General features: G+C 43.4%; 1 protein-coding gene across 8 annotated transcripts in view; it reads right to left on the reverse strand.

The window, feature by feature from the left end:
- Window positions 1–261: 261 nt before the first annotated feature.
- Window positions 262–23,386, reverse strand: part of amot (angiomotin) — a 150,802-nt gene continuing 127,677 nt past the window's right edge. For 7 of the 8 annotated variants that reach the window (XM_031303708.2, XM_031303709.2, XM_031303701.2 and 4 more), the window contains 5 exons: window positions 23,097–23,293; window positions 9,607–9,735; window positions 5,179–5,417; window positions 4,721–4,975; window positions 262–2,428 (listed from right to left, as the gene is read on the reverse strand). In XM_031303708.2, the coding sequence (XP_031159568.1) occupies window positions 2,295–2,428; window positions 4,721–4,975; window positions 5,179–5,417; window positions 9,607–9,735; window positions 23,097–23,293 (954 nt within the window). In that variant the 3' untranslated portion in view covers window positions 262–2,294. The remainder of the gene's footprint in view (window positions 2,429–4,720; window positions 4,976–5,178; window positions 5,418–9,606; window positions 9,736–23,096; window positions 23,294–23,386) is intronic. The other variant, XR_004105670.2, reaches the window with a different exon arrangement.

The following is a 23,386-nucleotide window of genomic DNA, read 5'->3' on the forward strand; positions in this document are numbered from 1 at the left end:
CAGTGTTTTCTGTTGGAGATGGTAAGTCCCTTTGGGGTGGACTTTGGGCTTTTTCACCTTGTAAACCTATAACATGCACAAAAAAGCATATATAACACAATAAGGAAAGGGAAAAAGCCAAAAAGCATAATATGAGCACTTTAAGTAATGCAAAAGTGTCCTAGCACTATGATACTTAATAGAAGAGCAGAATTAGTCGATTGTTGCATACATTTCATGTTCACATCCAAACTGATGACTTCAAATCAAACCTTAAGTAAGTTAAATGGTGCCTGCAAATACTTTTCATTGTTTGATTTGAGTAACAAGTCATCTGACTGTTACTGATGGTACGATAATACAAATGCCTGCAATTTTAAATATTCACAATACAGTGTGCATATGTCAATTTTATGACATGTGCATCATAGTAAAAGATAAATCCCCTCCATCTTCTTCTTTAAGCATGGGAGGTGAAATGCTGAAAGACTTTAAGAGCCTCTGCTATTAGATTGACCAGTGGGGTCATGGAGGCAGCCAACCATACTGTCAGACTCTCACTCCCCTCTTGTGGCTGAGGCCCAACACAGTCATGTAGTGGGCACCATGTTTCTAAAAACAGAAAAAAAGGTTCTTCATGATACCCTCACAATCAGCCGTTAGCCTGTTTGGATCTAGTGCAACATGCATGATGTTTCAAAAATCACTTGTGAGGACTGTGCATGCTATGACCTATGCAGCAGAATTTAGGTGGCCAAGGCTTCAAGAAGTAAGTTTGCTAGAATTATCCTATTTTTGAAATTGTTGAACCCTTTTCTGCCAATCAAATTAAATATATATTTTTTCAGAATAAGCACACAATCTCAGTTTTTTTAGTTCTTCCAAGAGTATTTTCAAATGCATCTCTGTCAGGAAAATGTACATTTGTTGCTATTAAAAGCAGATGTCACTGTTATATTTACTGCCAGTCACATTACAGTAAATATAACAGTCTGTAACATGGCAGTACATATAACAAACTGTGCTCACTCCATCTTCCAGCACAGGCATAAAAAGACACATTTTAGGACAATTCGATAACAAAAAAGGAAAGCTCATCAGATTTAGCAGTTTTACTCAGGGAGCTTTGTGTGCCTGAAGTCAACATGCCACAAAGGTTCGCAAACACTAAAAGCCAAATCCTGGTACTAGTAGCCCAGGTACTTTGCACAAAACATGGAACAAAACAAGTCTATTAAAAAGACAACATCTATCTGACTAATTCATTTGCTCTGGAAATCTAACTATATATTTTTTTTTACAAATATAATACCTAATTAATACCATTTTAAAGTAATATAGCAAAGAAACACACACTCTTAAAAAATAAGTAGTGCAATAAATGCAACAAAAATGTAGCCAATACATTTGGTCCAACCAACACTATGGGAGTTTACAGATCTCTATGACATGTCTAAGTAACAAGCTGCTTCCTCTTACAGCTAAACCCTTGTAGCAAGAGCAGGTTTTTTTCATCATTAATAATTTGCTTGAATGTAGAAAAGGACGAAAAAGGCAAATGCTGAGCTTCACAAACATTCCCAAATGTGCTGTTATGCCATTGGTGCTGCAGTAACTAATGTGCCACCTGGTCAAAAAGTAGTGCATTTAAACAAAGCTGTCATACAACAGTGACAAAAAGAGAAATCCTTCACCTCAACTTAAAAAGTTGAAAATAAAACTATACGTGTGTGATATGTATGCTCCATGTATTGAATTTTAACAGGACGATTTTAGCTTTAAGGTTTGCCCACTCAATGTTAACTGTCTACTTTATGAGCATACACAGAAAGATAAAAAAGATTATGTCTAACCTCATGATTGATAACTTCCATTTAACCATCACTGTGAACGAAAAAGCGCCAAAAGCGTCTTACAAAGTTGCATCAAAAAAATAAATATGAGACAATGAACTTTAAAATGTTAAAGCTCCACTTCATATTAACAAATGCATTTAGGAAACTGCCAAAGCTGAGATGAGACCTCTGCTTTTATCTTCTGATTTCTGGGTTTTCCTTAGATGATGATAAACAGTTAACACATTTCCTCCATTCCTTTACTGGAAGGAATGAAGGAAATGTGTAAAAACTCCAGTCAGGCTTAAAGTGAATGCACATGTAAACATAAGTGTATGAATATGTCTCTTAGTGTGGATCAGTTAAACACAGACAGAGCTGCAGGTTGAGGATGAGCCTGGATAATTGTCGCTGTGTTTGTCTTATGGAGCTACCCTCCTATCACTTGTTTGAATGATGTTTTTTCCAGAGGTCATGGGGTCAGATGAGGATCTCCACCATGTCATTGTCCACGTCCTGTTGGGTTGGGTGGGCTGGAGGAGGGGCCTGTTGCTGTGGGTGGGACTGGACGGGAAGCCTCCGCTCCAGGGTGCTGCTGTGAAAAATTGGCACATCTGCATAGAGATGACAAAACACATAATAGTCTTGTAAACCTCTAAATGTAGGTTGACCTGTATCTGTTATACAGCACAGAAAAAATGTCCTTGGAGATGTTAGGTGTTAGGTCGGGACCATATGACCTACAATTTATATCACAATAAAGTGCCACATTTATGTCAATGATGATATGTTGTGTGGGCTTAATTCTAATGTGTTTGTCCTGATTTATTAACTAATTAACATTCTGGACCTCTGGGTTGTGTAAAAGAGATGCTGCTAAACTGACCTCCTGACTAAAGGTCCAACGTGTTGGAATTTCTCCTATCTAGCGTTGAGATCATATATCGCAATCAACTCTCTCACCACGCAGTTCAAAGTAGGGGAGAGCCGGGACGATTGAAACGCGGGACGGATGAAACATTCCAGTTTTCTCCTTGTGCAATGATGATAGACAGACTTCCTTAGGTCAAAACATAGAGCATGTTAACCTCCTTCTATCAGCCAGATATCTTCCTGTTATTTCCTTTCATCACAGAGTTACAGGCGATAAACGAGTTTTGATGGTCCAAAGTAAACTTCATTAGCGGTTACATTTTTTCAATTATTAATGAGTGTTTTTCATTTAAAGGTTCTACTACGTGCTTATTCGGTAGACCATTTAGTGTTCTCCACTATCCCAGACTTTCATATTGCATGCTTGTTTACATGGAAAGCAAAACAGGCTATAATGGCATATGTCTAACAGCTGTTTCAACTGTCCCCGACCTGGCTGTAACTCCATGTATTTTAAGTAAATGCACAAATATCTGTGTTTATACAATAATTTATGGAGGTGAGACATGGAAAAGCAGTTTTAGAAAGATGAAAAATATATTTGGACCCCACCAGGTAGGGGGTTGAGTTTTCCCATGTTATCCTACGGAGACTGATGGGCTGTGGGTTGTTAAGGGCACTTATTTGGATTTGGATGTGGTTAGGACACATGTAAAAACCTAGTGAAACGACATTTTCCACAATAGAAACATGATATAAATGGGAAAACTTACTGTTCTAGCTATAAAAATGACAGAATCATCCACAGTGCATGATATTTCAAAAACCGCTTCATACACGCTTCAAGGTGACGGCAATGAGTTGTTAACAGATATTCACGAAGACGTATAGCCCAGCAACAATCTATCTAAAATAACACCTTTTGGGAGTACCATTCATGATATGTAGTAAAATATTTAAGTTGTGGGAAGTTTATATGGCTTAAACTGTATGTTTCATCTGTCCCCCTATGCTGTTTCAATTGTCCCGACCAGGAGGGACGAATGAAACATTACGCACGCCCCACTTTTGCTGTAATAATTCCTGAACGGTTTGGTTCAAAGCTGAAAATGCAACTGTATTTGACAGATGACAGGTGTAGGTTGCTAGTGACAAAATATTAGCTTTCAGTGCGATACGATCGCTTTGTAAATTACGTTTAATTAGAAAGTGTTTCAACTGTCCCGGCTCTCCCCTACGTATTACTACCGTAATACGTGAAGGGGAGCCTTCACGCTTCAAAAAGCTCTTTTCAATATCCTTTTTCTTTTTCTGGGCGAAGAAGAAGACTCCTGTTCCTAAAATTTGGATTTTGAATACGTGTGGTCCTCTATGTTTCCTTCTTCAAACTTGCCGGGGCCGGGAAGCGACGATACCCATTAGCAGCACCTGTGAGTTTATCATGTAACAGCAAAAACGCAAAAGGCGGAACAGTACGTCACGTACGTATTTCAAGATGGCGCATGAATATGGAGCGTCTACCCCAGTTCATGCAAATGCAAATGTAAAATTTCAAGCCAAAAGGAATACTTGGAATTGATGGTGGTGGTAAATATTCATGAAAAAGGACAAGTTTGTGAATGGGCAACACAGATTTTGATAATGAACAACTAAACACGTTACACACTGGACCTTTAAGCAAAGACTAAACATGATCTGGTTCCACCACTATCTTGTGATGTCAAATGTCAAACATGACATTTGAATAGTGGACATTTTCACTGACATTTTAGTGACTACACGATTAATTGAGAAAATAGTCAACACATTGATTGATACTGAAAATAAGTAAGTTGATGCTATTTAGCATTGGGATCCATTGCTAAACTTACATTGGAGGTGGTCAAAGACTCTTGTGAGACACAAACAACAATTTGGGGAAAACTGTTTTTGCCCGACTGCTACAAGATACTACCCTCCAACTGAGCTATACCGTGGGTGTGATCAGAGCCTTCAGATATATAGCTCATTTCTAACAGTGAGTGTAAGTTGACCTGCTATGCGGTCCGGAATGTAGACTGGGCTGGGGCTGGACAGGCGAGCGGGCAGCGTCATGCTCTGCAGGGCTGGAGTGCTGGGTTTGCTGGTGTCCTGACTCTGTCCCTTCTCAGTCTGTGTGCAGCTGTCCCTGCTGCCTGTCTTTGAGTGGCCTGTGGTCATTGGGGTGGAAGGAAGCACCGGTGAGGGGGATGATGAGATTGACTCTGTTCTGAGAGACTCTGTGCGAAACTCGGAACCCAGTAGAACCCCTGGAGTATGAGAAGAAAGCAATCATTACTCACAAACACAGTAGCACCGTAACTAAAAGTGATTGCTTATCCCCAGTTCTCACCCATAGTACCTAGGTGGAACCAGACAATGTTTAGTCTTTTAGTCAAGGTGTATGAGCATTTCTTACAGTTGCTGTTCTTCAAAGTGTCACACATGCTAAGTAAGGACTGTGAGTTCTTACCCAGGCTGCCCTTCCAGCTGGTGTCCTTGCGTTCTTCGGTGATGGGCGAGCTACTGAGGCCCAGGCTGTGAGAGAGTAGTCCTGAACCGCTGGAGCCAGTGTTGGAAATAGACATAAGTGACTTGGAGGGCCTCATAGCAGATGGCGCATCGGGCTTGATGGGCTCCTTCCTGGAGCGCTGGTGAAGCACCTTGATCATAGCGTCTTTCTCTATGATCTGGGCATGGAGATTCTTTATCCTGGATTAGGCAGAACAAGAGAGAGGACCAGAATGAAGCCTAAGAGCTACTTCAGTTAATTTGGTCAGAATCAAAATCAGAAAGTTATGTATTATCTGACAAAGGACTACCTTTGAAAATAAGCCGGCTGGTTAACCCATTTAAAGAATTTAATTAATGTGCATTGTCCAATTTCCCTGGTGGAAGTCACTGAGGTAGTCAAATCAGAATCAGAAAATACTTTATTGCCACTTACAAGGAATCTGCATTGGTTGTTGGTGCTTGCATATTGTGTAATATGTTTATATTACACATTAATATGAAATAAACAAACAATAAATACGGAAACAAATATGGACATGAAACTGTTTGACATTAAGGAAAAACAGGGTGTATGGTTTAGTACAGTATGTGCAAAAGCGCTGCATGAATGTGCAGAGGACAGGTATAGTCCAGGATGTAGGATTAAGCGTCTATGTCAGTGGGGGTCCGGGGGCCTATTAAATGACGCTGACTGCAGAGGGGAGAAGTTCAAACAGTTTGTGATCGGGGTGAGAGGGATCGGCCACAATCTTTCCTGTCAGCCTCTGCGTCCTCGAGGCACACAGGTCTGGAAGAGACAGCAGGTTGCAGCCAATCACCTTCCCAGCAGAGCGGATAATTTGCAGCAGCGTACCAGATGGTGATGGAGGAGGTGAGGATGGATTCAATGATGGTGGTATAGAAGTGTTTATTTGATGAGGAAGCTGATGCTCAGCTCCCTTGTTGTTTGCCAGGTGCAGGTCGTTGATAGAGTGGTTGGTCTCTGGTTTGTAGTTTATGTTTTTTTGCTCCTATCTTCATCTTCAAGGTGACAGGGGCATGGACTGATATAGTTATTGCTTCATTAGTTCTATGTATTTCTGTTCCGGGTATCAAAAACGTATCCAATTTAGAGTGGCTGCCATGCGCCGGTGACATAATGGTATAATCCTTTTTTCTGGGGTCTATCTAGTGCCAGATATCCTCCCATCCCAGTTCACCCATCATGGCATGAATAATTAATGATTTGTAAATCTTGGTGTTCTCATCCTAACGTTAACTGTTAAAAACTCCAGAAAGTAAAACTCTGCGTCATTCAACTAAATAATTGATAACATCACTGGGTCTTTTCTAGGGTTGGGTACCGTTTGGATTTTTACGATTCCGATGCCAAACCGGTACTTTTAAAACGATTCCGATTCCTAACCGATTCCTAAACCGATTCTTGAAAAACTGAAAAATCACATCAAAGAAAGGCTCTTTTATGGAGTTTTTTTTAAATTGAAAATTATTTAAATTTAACAATATATTAACGTTTTAAAGTACTTAAATATATAATAAGTAAACCTAAGTCACCTAATAATAATAATAATAATACTAATGTATACTTTATTAATCCCGCAAGGGGAAATTACAATACCTAACACATAACTACGTACAATAATTTAACAAATAACAGTTACACTATTAACAAGTAAGAACTAAATAAATGTTTTTGGGTTGGTATGCCAACCAGCTTCAAACTTTAGCAGTTCTTTTGCAGAAAAATGACCATATATGCCTTCTCTGGTGAGATACTACACCTCTCCTGACTTATGGCATGTCCTGCACAGGAGAAAACTCTCTCAGGTGGTGTCCAAGAGGCCTGTACACAGGGAGGAGTTTGAAAGGACCACCAGGCTACAGGGTCTTGTCCTGAACGACAGACTAGCAGATCGTAATATGTTTACTAGCGATCACGTGCAGTGAATGGTTAATATGCCTTTACGTCAGTTTTGGTGAGCCCAGAGGGAAAATATGCCATTTAAAAAGTAGCTTACATTTACAATAGCTAGCTAACGGTAGACTACAGAGAAAGTGTGATATTTTTTACGTCCGTTTCGGAGCGTGTACAAAAAGCCGTCTATCAGCTGTGATTGTAGAGTGCACGTCGGGGGAATAGCGCGCGCTTTTTTTTCGATCCCTCTCATCCACACGAACCTGGATCCCTAGTACCTGTAGTGTCAGGAGAGCCTCTGAGAGCGTCTCACCATCTTCAGTGAAGATCCTTAGCTGAGCTGGGTAGATGTATTTGGCTAGATGTATCTTATGTTTTCCTGCTTTAAATGTTTAATTGCATCCCGCACCTGTGTTCTCTTTTGTGATGCGGGGGAGTAGTCGTGTTCATACATAACATATCAGTGCTACAAAGGTAGAGGATCTGCCATGCTTGTCTCAGAATAGCATCTTTCACTGAATAATCTATAAAATTGACAATCAGAGATCTCGGAGCGGCAGTAGACTTCTTTGGCTTAGCTGTTAAGGAGCTGTTCGGTGGGCTCTCTCTCTTGTACATTCACTCAAGGCATCGGTTGAAGAACTGATTGAATTAGTTCCTTTACATAAGCCTTTACATCCTTTCCTTCGCTTCCTTTGTGCACTCTGTAAATTCTTAGGTTATTCCGTCTTGATCTGTTCTGCAGGTAAATACCGTATTGCTCTCTCATGTCTCCTCTCGGTATCTTCTGCTGCGCTAATATGCCCTTCTACCTCCATGGTTCTTTTTTCAAGTTTAATTTTACCTTTCAGCTCTACGTTGATCATGCTAATTCTTGGTAGGGAACGATGTGTTGAACGATGTTGTAACCTATAAGGTTACAACATCGTCCAACATGCTCATGAAGTTATTTTAAGTATAATTTTGACCAAGGTAACGTTAAACAGCAATGGGCTAACCCAAGATTACGTTCGCCAGCTAACGTTAATCTAATGCTAATTTAGCCAGCTATCCCACCCTGTTTTTTCTGCCTCACTCTCCACCGCTAAATGACTTCAGTCGAGATGAGAGCGGACAACAGCCCCAGGGACACGACACATCCACAGTTAGCCAGCAGCCAGCCATTATTATTAACTTACAACCAATCCGAACCCAGCCTGCACTAACTCCAGTGCCGGGTGATAACGGTGCTAACAGCAGTAACAGAAAGGGGGCTGAGGCTCGGCCAGCCCTGAAGATACTCTCAGCGGTGTTAAGTAACAGTTCAACAATCCCCTTTCCCCCTGAGCTGAAAACATCCAAAAAAGTGGCGCTGACGTGAAATATATTGTGATATTGTGGTTTTAGCTGCTGGCTAATGTTAGCTTGCTTGCTCGCTAACTGGTCAACTACCAATGCAAATTGAATCAATAAAATGTAATTATGTGAAGGGGGACTGCAGCTATTTTATCAGAATGACATGAATAAACGTTACTAAACTTAACATGGATAAAACTGTTATGGATAAACCCATCTGTGAACAGATCTATTTTAATAAGCAATTGTGTTAAACAATGAAAACTACAACTCCCATAATCCCATGCCACTTCATTAAACCAATGTTTACCATCCATTGTTTTGATTAAGAGACCCCTAGCAGCAGAAAATTATATATTGTATGTTTAAAATAAACAAAACATCCAGAGGTGCAGAGATTACCTGGATAGGCTTCTGGTTGATTTTAGGCTAGTAGGGTGTATAGCATCCCCAGCTAGCAATGGCCAACTCTCAAACTGATGGTCTATAAAGATTTTATTTATAATACACACAGTAACAATTATCATATTCATGAACACATTGTAAGAGCTGACTGATCTTCCTCCCTTATCTTCAGATTTTATTAACATCCCCTCCTCAAAAAAAGTCCTGGATAATTTCACAATCTGACAAAACCTTATCCATACCTTAAAAAATATGGGAACTAGACCTTACAATTACTCCTGATGCCGACCTCTGTATCCAAATTTGCAAAAATATCTACTTTATGACTAAAAATGCCAACTTACAATTTATACAATATAAAATACTTAACATAATTCACTTCACTGGGCAAACAATGAGAAATCAGAAATCTGTTCACATTGCACACAAATAACCCGGATAATTAGTTCACGCCACCTGGCACTGCACTCCCATTAAATACTTCTGAAAGGAAATCACAGAGTCACTATCCTTCTTCCTGGGCTGTCATATCCCATTATCTCAATGATAATAACTATATATATATATATATATATATATATATATATATATATATATATATATATATATATATATCACATGATAACCTTCCCAGGTTAAAGTAATATTTACCAAGCTGTTATTTGACTCAATGCATTTATATTAATATGCCCAGGTCTCAGAGAGGCTGCATGTATGTGAAAAGTTCTTTACCTGCTTTCCATGTCCAGACAGCGCCGATTGGCCATGAGAATTTCCTCTTCTTCCTTCTGAATTCGAGCCTCCACTGACGTGTCATAGCTGCTGCTGGGAGAATGGCTTATCACTGCTGCAGATGTATCCCTGCAAAACAGGACAAAGCCTCCATTAAGGTCTTTTCAGAGGGAAGCGATTGACATGCCTGGTAATTCATTTTCAATGAGAGGCGAGTGGGCAGGTAGGGGGGGCGCGGGCAGTTTGACAGGCGGAGCGACAAGCGGGTGCAATCTCTTAAAACGGTTGCGGTAGTGCTCGTCAAACGCTGTAAGAATTCAATTGTGTTTAACTTTTTCCTACGCAAGCCTGACACGCAGTGCAAAATCAATGAATGAGAGACCGATTCTTGCTGTTTGTGAGTTTCCCCTTAATAAGTGGTTTATACTTATTAGAAGTTACATTAATTTGGCCCTAATAAATATTTTTTTGGCGATCTATAAAAGAGATGATTGTTTGATTATATTTTTGTTTACGCCAGATCGATCGCACACAAAATGGATGAGCTACAACTACACACGGAACTGCTGCGTGATGAATATCACCGTAGCGATCCTGGACGGCAGCTAGCAGCTAGCAGGGCGAGCTAGCTTCCGGCAGGATGTCTGAGTTGAAATCGCATCTTGTTGTCGCTTAAGGGCCCTATTCATGTTGCACAGACATTTGAATTGCACTTTGTGTCTGTTAAGAGGCACAAAGGCACTCTTTAGAACATGCCCCCACAACTGCCGTTTTAGCTAAGTGTGAGCTCTAGGCGTAGCTGCAGCAACTCCGTGTTGCTAGCACCGATTCGGCTCGTTTTTTTCTCTATCGACAATACTCGTATATTTATAGCGATCAAGATTAACGTAAAAATTGGCCAGAGTTCTCCTTTATGTCGGAGTCTTTTCCACATGGAGTTCTCCTTTAACGAGCGCAGTTAAAGCTGACAAGCGTGCGCACGGATGAAACGGAGCATAAGACAAAAAAACTAAAGCTGAAAACTTAGGAGCAGGGTGCATCTGTTGTGGGTCAGCTGCCTTTTCTCCCCATCCTGTGTGTTTGTATCTCCCTTTTCCCCTGTGTGTCTGTCTGTGATGTTTGTCTCCACCTGCAAGTGGCAAGGGGCGTGCCTTGTGAAACTAGGTCAAGAGGTGTGGATGGCGTGGATGAATATCCTACTCCGTTCTACACAGCTGAGTGTGCCTCAGCATTCCAATCATTCCATGATTCACCTCTGCAGTATTTAGACCTGGGCTGTTCACCTCTCCAGCGCCAGATCGTTACATACTACGACGTGGTAACTGGGCTCAGTCTCCCTGCTCGTGTGTTCTCGTTTACTCTTGTTGCTTTGTAAATCCCTTCCTGTCTAACATCAGTTCCTCTGTGCAGATTCCCTGCTGCCTGCTGTTCACCTGCCGTGCCGCCTGCCTTACGCCACTCAGACATTTCTACTCGCCGTGCCCTGCCGTGCCTCCTGCTTCACTCCACTCAGACATTTCCACCAGCTTCACCTGGATTCCATTGTGGAGCTCCGTCGGATCAGCCATCACCTGATTTCTCCAGGCTCCAGCTTACTCCCAGGAATTCCAAGCTCAGCCTTGATTGTTCACCTTCCACTGAGTATTTGCTTTGATTAAATTACTTGAACTACTTATCTGTGTCCTGGTGGTATCTCTGTGTGCTGGGTCATATAGACAGTCCTAACAGCATCGGTCAGGAGACCTCAGAGACACTATGAATTATGTGTTTGTTGTTTTGTTTCTGGTGGTTCTGAAGCGCAAATGATAAAAACGATTAATTTAAAAGAGCGGTGTGACGTTAACCGTTTTGTTTAATGTTTAATGACCCAATGCACTTGTTTATCATATGTTAATATTAATGTGAAATGGCGATGATGTAGAAGAGTTTTGTGGCAACGTGGTTGCTTATTTTGATTCATTTTGTTTGTTTAGTTGCAGTAATGTTGCAGAAAAATATTTACATTATTATGGTGTTAAATGTATGTAAATTATTTAAAGTTGGTCAGTAGGTTAATATAGTTGTAAATTATTTACATAACATTTGTATAACTATATATATATATATATATATATATATATATATATATATATATATATATATATATATATATATATATGTCACTGACATTAATTTAACTGTGGTTAAAGTAAAGTTGTGGGTAAGGTTTAATTTTATTAAATGACTGATAGATGAGTAGACTGATGCTATGCTTAATATGCATATATGTGGATATGATTAATAACTATAGTTCGTTTCTGATTTATTTAATTTCATGCTGAAAAAGTAATCCTGCATAGAAATAGTTAATACTACGCAGTAGGCTGATCTAACAACTCTACCGTTTTTTCAACCTAGAACCAACCATTTCTAAATTCTTTGAGTCTGATCCAATCTGTACAGTAACCTTATAATTAATTTCTCACACTGTACTTAGTACACAATGTACTAAGTAACACATACTGGTTACAAGTGCCTACCACGTAGTGGTCCTTCGAGGAACTGCAGCTCATTCGTTTCTACTGACCGCCAGAGGCGGTGCTTTCAGCACCTGGATATCCATCGCACGCATGTGCAGGTCGAGTGTTTGTATCAACAAAGTGTTTGTATCAACAAAGTCACCCAGGGCAGGCCCACCCAGGAAGTGACCTCTTGCATCTTCTCGCGTTGGTAAGCAGGTTTTCGAGTTTCAGACAGGGTTTGGCGTCGCTGGGAGTCTTGTTACCCAAACGGTTGGAGCTGTGAATTTACGCCCTCCAAAAGACTGCGACTAGCCACCTTGACACGATTGCACTCATTACATAAGGTAAGACCGATTTTTGTGAAGGAGTTAACGTTGTGTTACGGCCACGCCGCTTGGCCAGCTTGTAGTCAGCCGTTCCTGAGAAGGGCGAAGATACGGGGAGAGTCCCTCCCGCAAACTTTCTTTTTTTGTAACGGAATGCAGTAGTGGTCTCGCTTTGACTGCGTTCGTTCAAATTCTCCCGGTCAGTAAAGAGCAAGGAGTCGGAGGTTTGTTTTTGTTTTTTCAGTTGTTGGGTACGCACTCATAAGTTAATGGCGCGGTGAGTATCATTTACTAGTTATTGTTATTATTGTAGTTGTTAACGCTGTTGTAGACGCTATAGCGTCAGATAAGGTTGGCGTCGGCGGCGCGTGCTCGTAGCGTAGCCATCCCGTAATTGAGTTGTTTAAGAAGCGGCCTTTTTGCCGCTGCTCTGGTTAAATAGGTCTTCCTTTGTTTGACAATCGTGGTGCATGAGTGTGCTCGCTCGGACCCCTCACGACCGCTCCGCATATCCCGTTTCACGGCAAAAGGAGATACTCTGTTTTTTGACATTCATTGCTGCACTGGAGTGTGTTCGCTCCAGACAGCGCTACGTTATATAGTGGCATTAAGTTATTTTCGCCTTAAGACAGCAGGGATTGTCTACATTGTAGCGTCACTGTCAACAGCAACTGCACCTGGGACAGTGTGACACGCTTAACCACGGTGCAGGCTGCCTGCTTGCAGCATGAGTGAAGGCGCAGCTAGACAGTCAGTGACAATGTTTATGACCTGTGCTGACTGCCGGGCCCCTCTTGAGCCAGATGATGGCCACGACAGATGAGCTGGCGTGCATGAATTGTGCGTGCCTAAGCCTGGCGGTGCGGTCAGCCAGACTGGCTCAGCTAGGGAGGACCACTGGGGCTCAGCGGCCTCTGCCACACAGGGACAGTCCTCCACCCCCAAGTGCTCACAAGCGTAGACGGACTGAGAAATGTGAAAATCCTGGTACAGCCAAACGTGAAAAGGTTGCCCTGTCACAAAAAGTGGACAGTTTGACATCTGAATTTGCACAGATTAAGGCTCTCCTTCAGACATTACAGCCTTCAGGGGCAGGGGCAGGTAGTGGTCTCGCTACAGCCCAACAACGGTCACCACCGCCTCCAGTATTATCACCGGCATTCGAAAGCCAGGAGGATGATGTCCTCTCCACTAGGGCTTCGGAGAGCTTAACTCTTGGCCAAGTGGAGTATGTAGAGGGGGTGGGTGACGACGGGGCAGGCCAGGCCTTCAGCTGCTCTCGTCCTGGCTCTCGGGAAACAGGCAGTGATAGGGAAGGCTCAGAGAGCAGCCAGACATCGGTCAGGCCTGTTTTGAAGGTGGCACTAGCGCACCTTGGGTTAGATGAGGCACCGGTCATAGCACCTCCTCAGAGTGCATTTTTTAAGACGCCTCCTCAGTCAACAGCTCTCTGTGTCCCACCATCAGCTCCATACATTGAGGAGCTTCAAAGGTGCTGGGCAGACCCCAGACGTCTCTCTCACCTTCCGAGTGACTGTAGGGCATTGGCGAACATGGCGGATGCATCCAGCTACGGACTAGGCAATATGCCCAATGTAGAGCTGGCTGTTGCGGCCCTTGTGCTGTCACCTGACGAAGCACTCAGGCCCGACGCTCGCTGTCCCCGGCCGCAGTGCTGCTTGACCGATGATTATGACGATGGTGTCAGGAGCTATGACACGGCGGCACGTATGGGACGTATTGGAAATTCTATGTCCCACCTCATCCTGGCCCTGTCCCAGTCACTACAGGACTCAGATGCAGACCCGTCTATTCAGAGGTTAAGTGATGCCTCCCTGCAGGCATTTGCCTACATGAGCAGGGAGCTAGGGCGGCTTATGTCCTCACTGACCCTCGTTCGACGCCAGATATGGCTGGCCCAGTCTCCGCTTTCGGAGCCATGCAGAAGGGCACTCCGTTCCCTTCCGGTTGTTCCTGGGGAACTGTTTGGCCCTGCAGCACAACAGGCTCTGGAGCGTAGTGTACAGGTTACACAAGCAAGACGGCAGTTTGCAAGTCTGCGCCGTGAATACCCCAGTGGCCAGAGGCCCTGTTCATCCAGAATTGCAGCAGTACCACAGCCAGCCGTCCAGCAGGTGACGCGACGCTCTGGACGATTTCAGCAGCCTGATCCTGCCCAGCCCCCTTGCTTTCCACAACGGGGCCAGACCTCTGCCCGTCGCCCCTCCAGGCATCGGAGGGGGCGGGGGGGTAGACAATGATCACACAGTCGTGGCGGTCGGACGCTTCACCAGCCAGCAGCTCAGATGCTGGGAAGCGTTAACATCAGACCCCTGGGTTGTGACGACCCTGTCCCAGGGTTACACCATACAATTCCGACGCCGACTGCCAGGATTCCGTGGGGTCAAGATGACCATGGTCAAGGATCCGACCAAAGTCCTGGCCCTATGCCGGGAGATCTGGGCTCTCCTGGAGAAGGGAGCCATCGAGCCGTTAGACACGCATACACAGAACGGTGGCTTCTATTCCACGTACTTCGTCATACCAAAAAAAGATGGGGGCCTCCGCCCCATACTGGACTTGTGGCCTCTCAACGACCATCTCAAGGTACTAAGATTTCACATGTTGCGTACTGTAGAGGTCTTACAGGGCATTCGACAGAACGACTGGTTCACTACCATCAATCTGAAGGATGCGTATTTTCATGTCCCCATTGCACTTCACCACAGGCAGTTTCTTCGCTTCGCGTTCGAGGGAAGGGCGTATCAGTTCCGTGTGCTCCCATTTGGGATTTCGCTGGCACCCAGGGTTTTCACCCGGTGTGTGGCGGCGGCACTAGCTCCACTCCAAGCCCAGGGCATGCGTATTTTCCCTTACCTGGACGACTGGCTCGTATGCTCCCAGTCGGAGGCAGACGCCCTCAGAGATTCTGCGTTGCTAATATCCCATATTACCAGGTTAGGGCTGACTGTAAATTACAAAAAGAGCTCCCTGGTCCCCAGTCAGCAGATAGGATTCCTCGGTATCCAGCTGGACTCCCAGGCAATGAGGGCTGTTCCCTCTCAGCGACGGACCAGCAGTATCTGCCAGGTAGTCAGGCACTTCAGGGGAGGCAGAGCTCTGACTCTCAGAACGTTTCAGAGACTGTTGGGGATGCTCGCAGCAGTCTCCTCTGTGGTCCCACTGGGCCTCCTGTCATTGAGACCCCTCCAAATCTGGGTGAACAGCCTTGGTTTACATCCCACTCACCACAGACACAAGCTGGTCAGGGTCACTGCCAGCTGTCTGAGACATTTACAACCCTGGAGGACGGAAACGTATCTCGATCAGGGTGTCCCCTTAGGGTCTATACCTTCCCGAAGAGAAGTAGTGACTACAGACGCTTCCCTAGAGGGGTGGGCTGCTGTATGGCAATGTCGGACAGTCAGAGGCCAATGGAATCTTTGGCAGCAGGGGCAGCACATAAATGTGTTGGAGTTACATGCAGTTCTGCTTGCCCTACAGCATTTCCTCCCAGCGCTGGTAGGGAGGCATGTACTTGTCAGAACAGAAAATATGTCGGTGGTCTACCACATCAACCACCAGGGGAGCACCAAAGCCATGCAGTCTATGGGATTGATTCGGCAGCTTTTGCTGTGGGCTCACCCTCGCCTGCTGAGCCTGAGGGCAATGTACTTACCAGGCGCACAGAACGGGGTTGCAGATCTCCTGTCCCGCCAGCGCCCCCATCCGGGAGAATGGAGACTTCACCCAGAGGTTGTACAAGCCATCTGGCACAGGTACGGCGTGGCGGAAGTGGATCTTTTTGCCTCCCAGGCAACGACACACTGCCCCCTCTGGTTTTCTTTCGGGGAACAGAGTACCCTAGGCCAGGATGCTCTGGCACATGCAAGGCCCATGCAGCTGCTGTACGCTTTCCCGCCTCTGCCATTAATATTGCCAACACTGGACAGGGTGTCTGCAGCGGGACACGAGATACTGCTAATAGCCCCCAGATGGCCAGGAAGAGTATGGTTTCCAGTGTTGCACCAACTTCTACAGGGAGAGCCTTGGTGCCTTCCGGTGCGACGGGATCTCCTCTCACAGTTGGACGGCCAAATCTGGCACCCGAACCCATCTCGGCTGAAACTTTGGGTCTGGCCTCTGAAGGGCCGGATCCATTGATAGGGCTCTGTGAGCCAGCAGTGGTGCAGACTATTCACAGTTCTCGGGCACTCTCCACCAATGTGCTCTATACTAATAGGTGGAAGCTGTTTGCCAAGTGGTGCCGAGCTCAAAATCGGGAGCCAACACAATGCTCCATACCGGGTATACTCAGTTTTCTCCAGTCACTCCTTGATCGGGGCCTCGCAGCCTCCACAATCAGGGTGTATATTGCCGCCATCTCATCTATGCACAATAGAGTGGAGGGCGTGACTGTTGGGTCCCACACTCTGGTGACCCGCTTCCTAAAGGGGGCTCAGCAATTGAGGCCTCCTCGGCGAAACCCAGTGCCCTCCTGGGACTTGCCCCTTGTTTTGTGTGCACTGTGCAAACCCCCGTTTGAACCCCTGGGGGGTATAGAGTTGAACTGGCTGTCCATGAAGACAGCCTTTCTCTTGGCCATTACATCAGCAAAGTGGGTAGGAGAGCTACATGCTCTTTCCATGAACGGAGAGTGTCTGCATTGGCATCCGGGGGGTACGGGAGTAACTTTATGGCCGAACCCCTCTTTTCTCCCAAAGACTTTTTCGTCCTCATACATCAACCATCCCCTTAGGCTGGCAGCCTTTGAACCCCGAGATCGGGGGTCTGAACTAGGGTTGAGCACGGAGCTTTTGTGCCCTGTACGGGCACTCCGGATTTATCTTCAGGAGACCGCCAAAATCCGGCAGTCTGACGCATTGTTTGTCTGTCATACAGGGCCAAGACGGGGCCTTGCCCTGTCCAAACAGCGGCTGTCGAGATGGATAGCCGAGACCATCGGCCATGCTTACAAGTGCAGTGGTCGTCCAAGCCCTTCTCATGTTCGGGGGCACTCCACCAGGAGTGTGTCTACATCGTGGGCAGTCCTGCGGGGTGTGCCCCTCTCTGACATTTGTGCAGCAGCTTCATGGGCCTCACCCTGCACATTTGCTAGATTCTACAGGGTTAATGTTGTACCGCATAACCCAGTGGCTGCAGCGGTACTTCCTACACCTTCGCAGCATCCCTAACAGGCAGGTAAGAATTCCTCCTGACTTTGTTGATATTAGCCATCCAGGTGCTGAAAGCAGCGCCTCTGGCGGTCAGTAGAAACGAAATAGAACGATGGTTACGAATGTAACCGCGGTTCTATGAGTTTCGGATGACCGCCAGAGCTCGGCAGTCACTCGGAATTTCCACGAGAAGATTGCCAAGAGGTCACTTCCTGGGTGGGCCTGCCCTTTGTGCATACACAGGGCATACGTCACCCAGGTCACAGGTGACTTTGTTGATACAAACACTCGACCTGCACATGCGTGCGATGGATATCCAGGTGCTGAAAGCACCGCCTCTGGCGGTCATCCGAAACTCATAGAACCGCGGTTACATTTGTAACCATTGATTTAGTTTCCACTAATTTAAAGGGTAACTACCGTTTTTTTCATCCTGGACCCTATTTTCCTATGTTTTTATGTCTAAGTGACTGATCGCTGCAGTCGGCAGCGGCAAAACAAGCTACAATGGAAGTTAATAGGGCAATTGTCCAGCTTGTATTTACCTGAAGGTAAATACAAGCTGGACAATTGCCCTATTAACTTCAATAGTTATTTTAACAAGCACTTTTGTGAAACAAAAGTGCTTGTTTTGCCACTGACAGGCTCAGATTAATATTCTGTCTCTGGCAACATTATGGAAAGGATTTCTAAGGAGGTCGACCTTTCTGTTAAAGAGTAAGATCCTTTTTTTTAAACATAAAAACATCCGCGAAATTGCGTTCGCTAAACCCACCAGACTCCATGTAAATAAACAATAAATAATTTTAGCATCGTAAAACATACTTCATTCAAAGTCGACAGAAACAAAATAAAACTATGAAAAGCCGTTTTCGGTCGTCTTTCCACTTTTTCAACAATCACAACTCTAGTTTTGGTTGATAAACACATAGTTTGCCGATTTACATGTGAAAATGTGTTGGCTCTATACACACTAAAAGTATTGCTCTTTTAAATGGAGTTTGGTGGGTTTAGCGCCAGCGCCAGTTTGGTTAAACAGAAAGGTCTCAAAGAGGTTTTAAAGGTCTATCTCTGAAGGGATCCTTTCTATAATGTTGTCAGGCACTTAGAATATTAATCTGAGCTTGTCAGTGGCAAAACAAGCACGTTTGGGAAGGTAAATACAAGCTGGACAATTGCCCTATTAAAGTTAATAGGACATTGTAGCTTGTTTCGCCGCTGCAGACTGTAGCGATCTTGCTTAATACTGGACCAATTTCAAAGATTGTTGTTCCCATCAGTCACTTAGACACAAAAACATAGGAAAATAGGGTCCAGGATGAAAAAATGGTAGTTACCCTTTAAATTAGTGGCAACAAAATCCAATGAGCTGCAGTTCCTCGAAGGACCACTAGGTGGTAGGCACTTGTAACCAGTATGTGTTACTTAGTACATTGTGTACTAAGTACAGTGTGAGAAATTAATAATAAAGGTTACTGTACAGATTGGATCAGACACACAAATAATTTAGAAATGGTGGGCGGATGGGTGACAATAGTGAAATAGAAACACAGGACATGGCTGTAGATTTTGACCGGATGTCAAAAACCAAAAAACAGAGATTAAAGTGCACACAAGTTGCCCCCTGCAGCCCTCGGAGGTCTAACCCTAACCCACTTAACAGCATAGAGCAATACCGAACACTTGTTAGGTAAACATGACACTTCCTACGTAGCACCAACATAACCCTTTGTACATAGCCCCCTCTCCCTTCAATAGTACTATTATAGTCAGTCCTGTTTCCATGTCCAGAGACTCTGAGTGAAGAATATAATGGTCACTTTCTAAAAAACCTTGTACTGCAGACAGTCTTCTCTCACCTAGAAGATGTGCACTTCCTTCTGTTAATAATAATAATAATAAAAGTACATATTCAAATGCTGTATATTGGTTATAATTTATTAAGCCATAATAACACTCTGTATAGTTGCAACATATCTTGTGCATAAATACTTACCGCCAATATTCTATTTATTTTTTATTTTAATTCTGTCAATTTTATTTGTCACATCTTTATTGTTTTCTACAAGCTGGTGTGAACCAAAGTAAATTTCCTTGAATACAAAAGCACACATGGCCACAATAAAACTGATTCTGATTCTCATGTAGTTGAAAAATAGGTGACCTATGAGCCTCAGTGGGCCTACTTACGAGGGTTTTGCATGCATTGTCAATATATAACGATGAATAATTAAGTTTCATGCAGCACTTTCAGCCTAAGAACAGTTTTGAAAAATAATTTTGCCATATTTCATGATTTTGCAACAAAACTACCACCTAGTGGTTGCCTAGTGGCCGACTGGCTCCATATTGTGCACACAGTCACAATGGAGCATGGGAAACTACTGGGCCAAGTTTTGTGTTAATAGGGGTAATTACTGCCAAGATATACAACACTTCCTGTGAAATAGCAACAGCCTGATTACCCTGCTACTGTCTGGATCTGCTGCCATACCACCAGACCACAGAGCAGCTTCTACAAGCTACAGTTCATAAGACTCCTCAACATTTTCATTACCATTTTTATACTCCACAATTTAAAATTGTTTAAAATCTTGTTTTTTTATCATCTAGCATAAAGTGACTACAACTTGCATTCTGTTGTGCAACCCTATGTTGTAGAATAACAATAAATGAACCTTGAACTTCATATGAGAGGCATCAGTGTCTGAAACAATGGCTCAGAGAATGAATGAATGCTTCATTTCGAACATGTAAAAAAAAAAAAAAATACAATAATAGCTAAAATAACAAAAACACAATATTAATTTAACATGTCCGAAAAGGAATAGGAAGAAGCAAAAGCTTATTTAACCCCTTTTCCCCTACTATAATAATAATCATCGTGAATGGCTTCATATTTATATCATATCATATCCTAACACGTCCTTTACAATTTGCTACATATATATATATACGCACACACTGCAAAAAAGAAAACATAAATATTTACAAATGTATATATTCACCATAGAAATAAATAATGTAAATAAAAAAAAAAAAAAATCTGTGAGAACACCTGATCAAAACACTCCTTCTTCCTCCCTGTACCTTGTGAAAATCATGTTTTGTACTGTTTTTTAAACTGGGTCATGCTTGGACATTGCCTTAGCGATACACTCAATCCATTCCATTTTATAGAAATAAAAAAGTTTTTAACGTTACGTACGGACAAAAATATTTTAAAATGAACTCCCCCCTTAAATTATATCCCCCATCTCTATTAAATTTTTTTTGAATATTGCCAGGGAGTAGGTTGTTTATTGATTTATACATTATTCATGCCATTTGAAAATGAACCAGACCACTGAATTTGAATGTTTTCAACTTTAAGAATGGTGAACTTGTGTGTTCTCTGTAAACGGTATTATGAATTATCCTTATGGATCTTTTTTCCAATATACAGTAGATAGTATAATAGTGTAAGCATTACCCCAAACTTTCGCACAGTAATTTAAATATGGTAATACCAGTAAACAGTAACGAATGTAGAGTGATTTGTGGTCCAAAACATGTTTTGTCTAACTCAGTACTGAAATGCTTCTTGAAAGTTTATTGTGAACATGTTTATGTGAGATTTCCCAAATTATTTTGTCATCTATTATCACACCAAGAAACATATTTTCATTAACTATTTCAATGTCCACACTAGTGGACTGCATTGGGATTGGGATCCCACGGGACCAAACACAAATCTTGCGGTAGCAGGCGGTTTAACGTGGGACTGTGGCTGGGAGCGGGCGGTCCAAAAATAGACAGTGGGTCCCAGAATTCAGGAGCACTGCTCCTGATCAGTGCTGTAACCGACTGTTAGGTTTGCCTAGCTAGGTTTCATAAGAAAATCAGCAACGCACACGGTGCATCCAGTTAAACACCTGCCAAACGCTTTATTAACACTCCTCTACTCCCTCTCTCTTACTTATTTCCCTGGGCACTGCACCCCACCCCTTTAGTACTACAGCGACCAGAGGGATACAATCAACAGGGACTAACATGAAATCTGTTAGAGTGCGTTAAAAGACAGGAAAATGAAACAAAATAAAACAACCTGAGCAAAACAAACCACAGCCAACAACACATAATTTTGCTACTTACCTGTCGGTAGACAGGTATGCATATTTATCACGGGGGGGATGTCTTTTGATCATGCACAACAAAACAAAATATGCAAGAATTAAATCCCCCTTTCAATACCAGTGACAACAAAATACTTCCACCCAGGAAACTCGTTCGTTCCACGGGAGTGTTTTAACCACGATCTTTTTCCTAAACTTAACTAGTCATTTTGGTGCCTAAACTTAACTCGCCACATAATGCTCACATTTTCTGGCTAAACTCAACTTCCATGGCCCCTGAAAGGATCATCATCTGGCGGTGCCTGTATCCGGCTCACAGACACCTATTGGCGGCTAAACAACTGCTGCTGGTAGCCGGCATCCTGGAGCTCTCTAGCAACTAAATACAACCAGCAACTGCTGCTCGGATTTTATCGTTCTATGGCACAATGTGTTCACGTTACAGAAGTAAAGTTAAACTAAGTAAAGACTTAGTTTAACTTTACTTCTATTTTAGGTATATAATTTATATTCTATTGGTGAAGTAGCATTGATCACTTTGAGGGGGGCTACATTTTGTCTCCACCAAGGATAAAAATAAGTCAGCAGAGGTAGGGATATATAGACCAATAAGGGGGGAATCCCACGCATCCCCCCTGGAAAAATCGCACCCTGTTTATTACTACACAGTAAAATAACTAGTTTCCCTGTGGTAGGGGAGAAGACGCAAAATCAATCGACAATCTATCGACAATCAATCTAATGTTCGCGGTGCAGGCAGGACCGGACACACAAGCTGCAGGAACGGGCTGGAGCAGAACGCACACACTGCGGGAGCGGGCAGGAGCGGGATTGAGAAAGCAGTCCTACGCAGGGCTCTAGTCCACACCATCTACCTGTATCTCTACTTGAGTACTATTTTTACAGTTACGAAATAACATGATTTTAGTTTTGCTTAAGTTTAAAGATAATTTGTTTCTGTCAAACCACCTTTTTAATTTTTCTGAAGTAATAGTATTCAGTAGCTCCTTTAAATTTCCCCTATTTACAAAAAGAAGAAACATTTTTGGACCCAATACTGTCCCATGGGGGATGCCACAGGCAATGTCCAAGCATGATGATAAATAGTCCCCCAACTTCACAAATTGTCTCCTGTCTCTTAAGTAAGTTTTCACCCAATGCAATACTAACACCCTGATCCCAGTCCTTTCCAGTTTATTGGTTATTTTGTGATTGATTGTGTCGAAGGCTTTTTTAAGATCTATGAAGAATCCAACTGCATACTGTTTGTGATATATAGTGTTTGTAATCTCCTTAATTGAATCAATTAATGCCAATGATATTGAGCTGCTTGATCTGAATAGAATGTCAATAACTGTCATGCACATGTACCTCTGAGTGGCGACAGAGGCAGCGGCATCCAGGGCAAATTGCCTCATCACACTCTCCTCCAAATACTTCTGCTCCCATTTGGTCATGTCGGCCTCCAGAGCCAGGATCCGCTCCTCCTTCTCCCTCAGGTGCTCCATCAGCACTGTGGCGTTGTACTCTGATGGGACTGCACCACTGCTTTGAGTGCCTCCCTGACGCTGGGAAGGTCGAAAGAGACAAGAAGAGGGGAAGCAGAAAGAACAAAGGAGACAGAACATAGGAGGAGAATTCTGTCATTTGTGAATTCAAAA

The sequence above is a fragment of the Sander lucioperca genome, chromosome 13 (genome assembly GCF_008315115.2).
Source record: "Sander lucioperca isolate FBNREF2018 chromosome 13, SLUC_FBN_1.2, whole genome shotgun sequence".
Classification (NCBI taxonomy): domain Eukaryota; kingdom Metazoa; phylum Chordata; class Actinopteri; order Perciformes; family Percidae; genus Sander; species Sander lucioperca.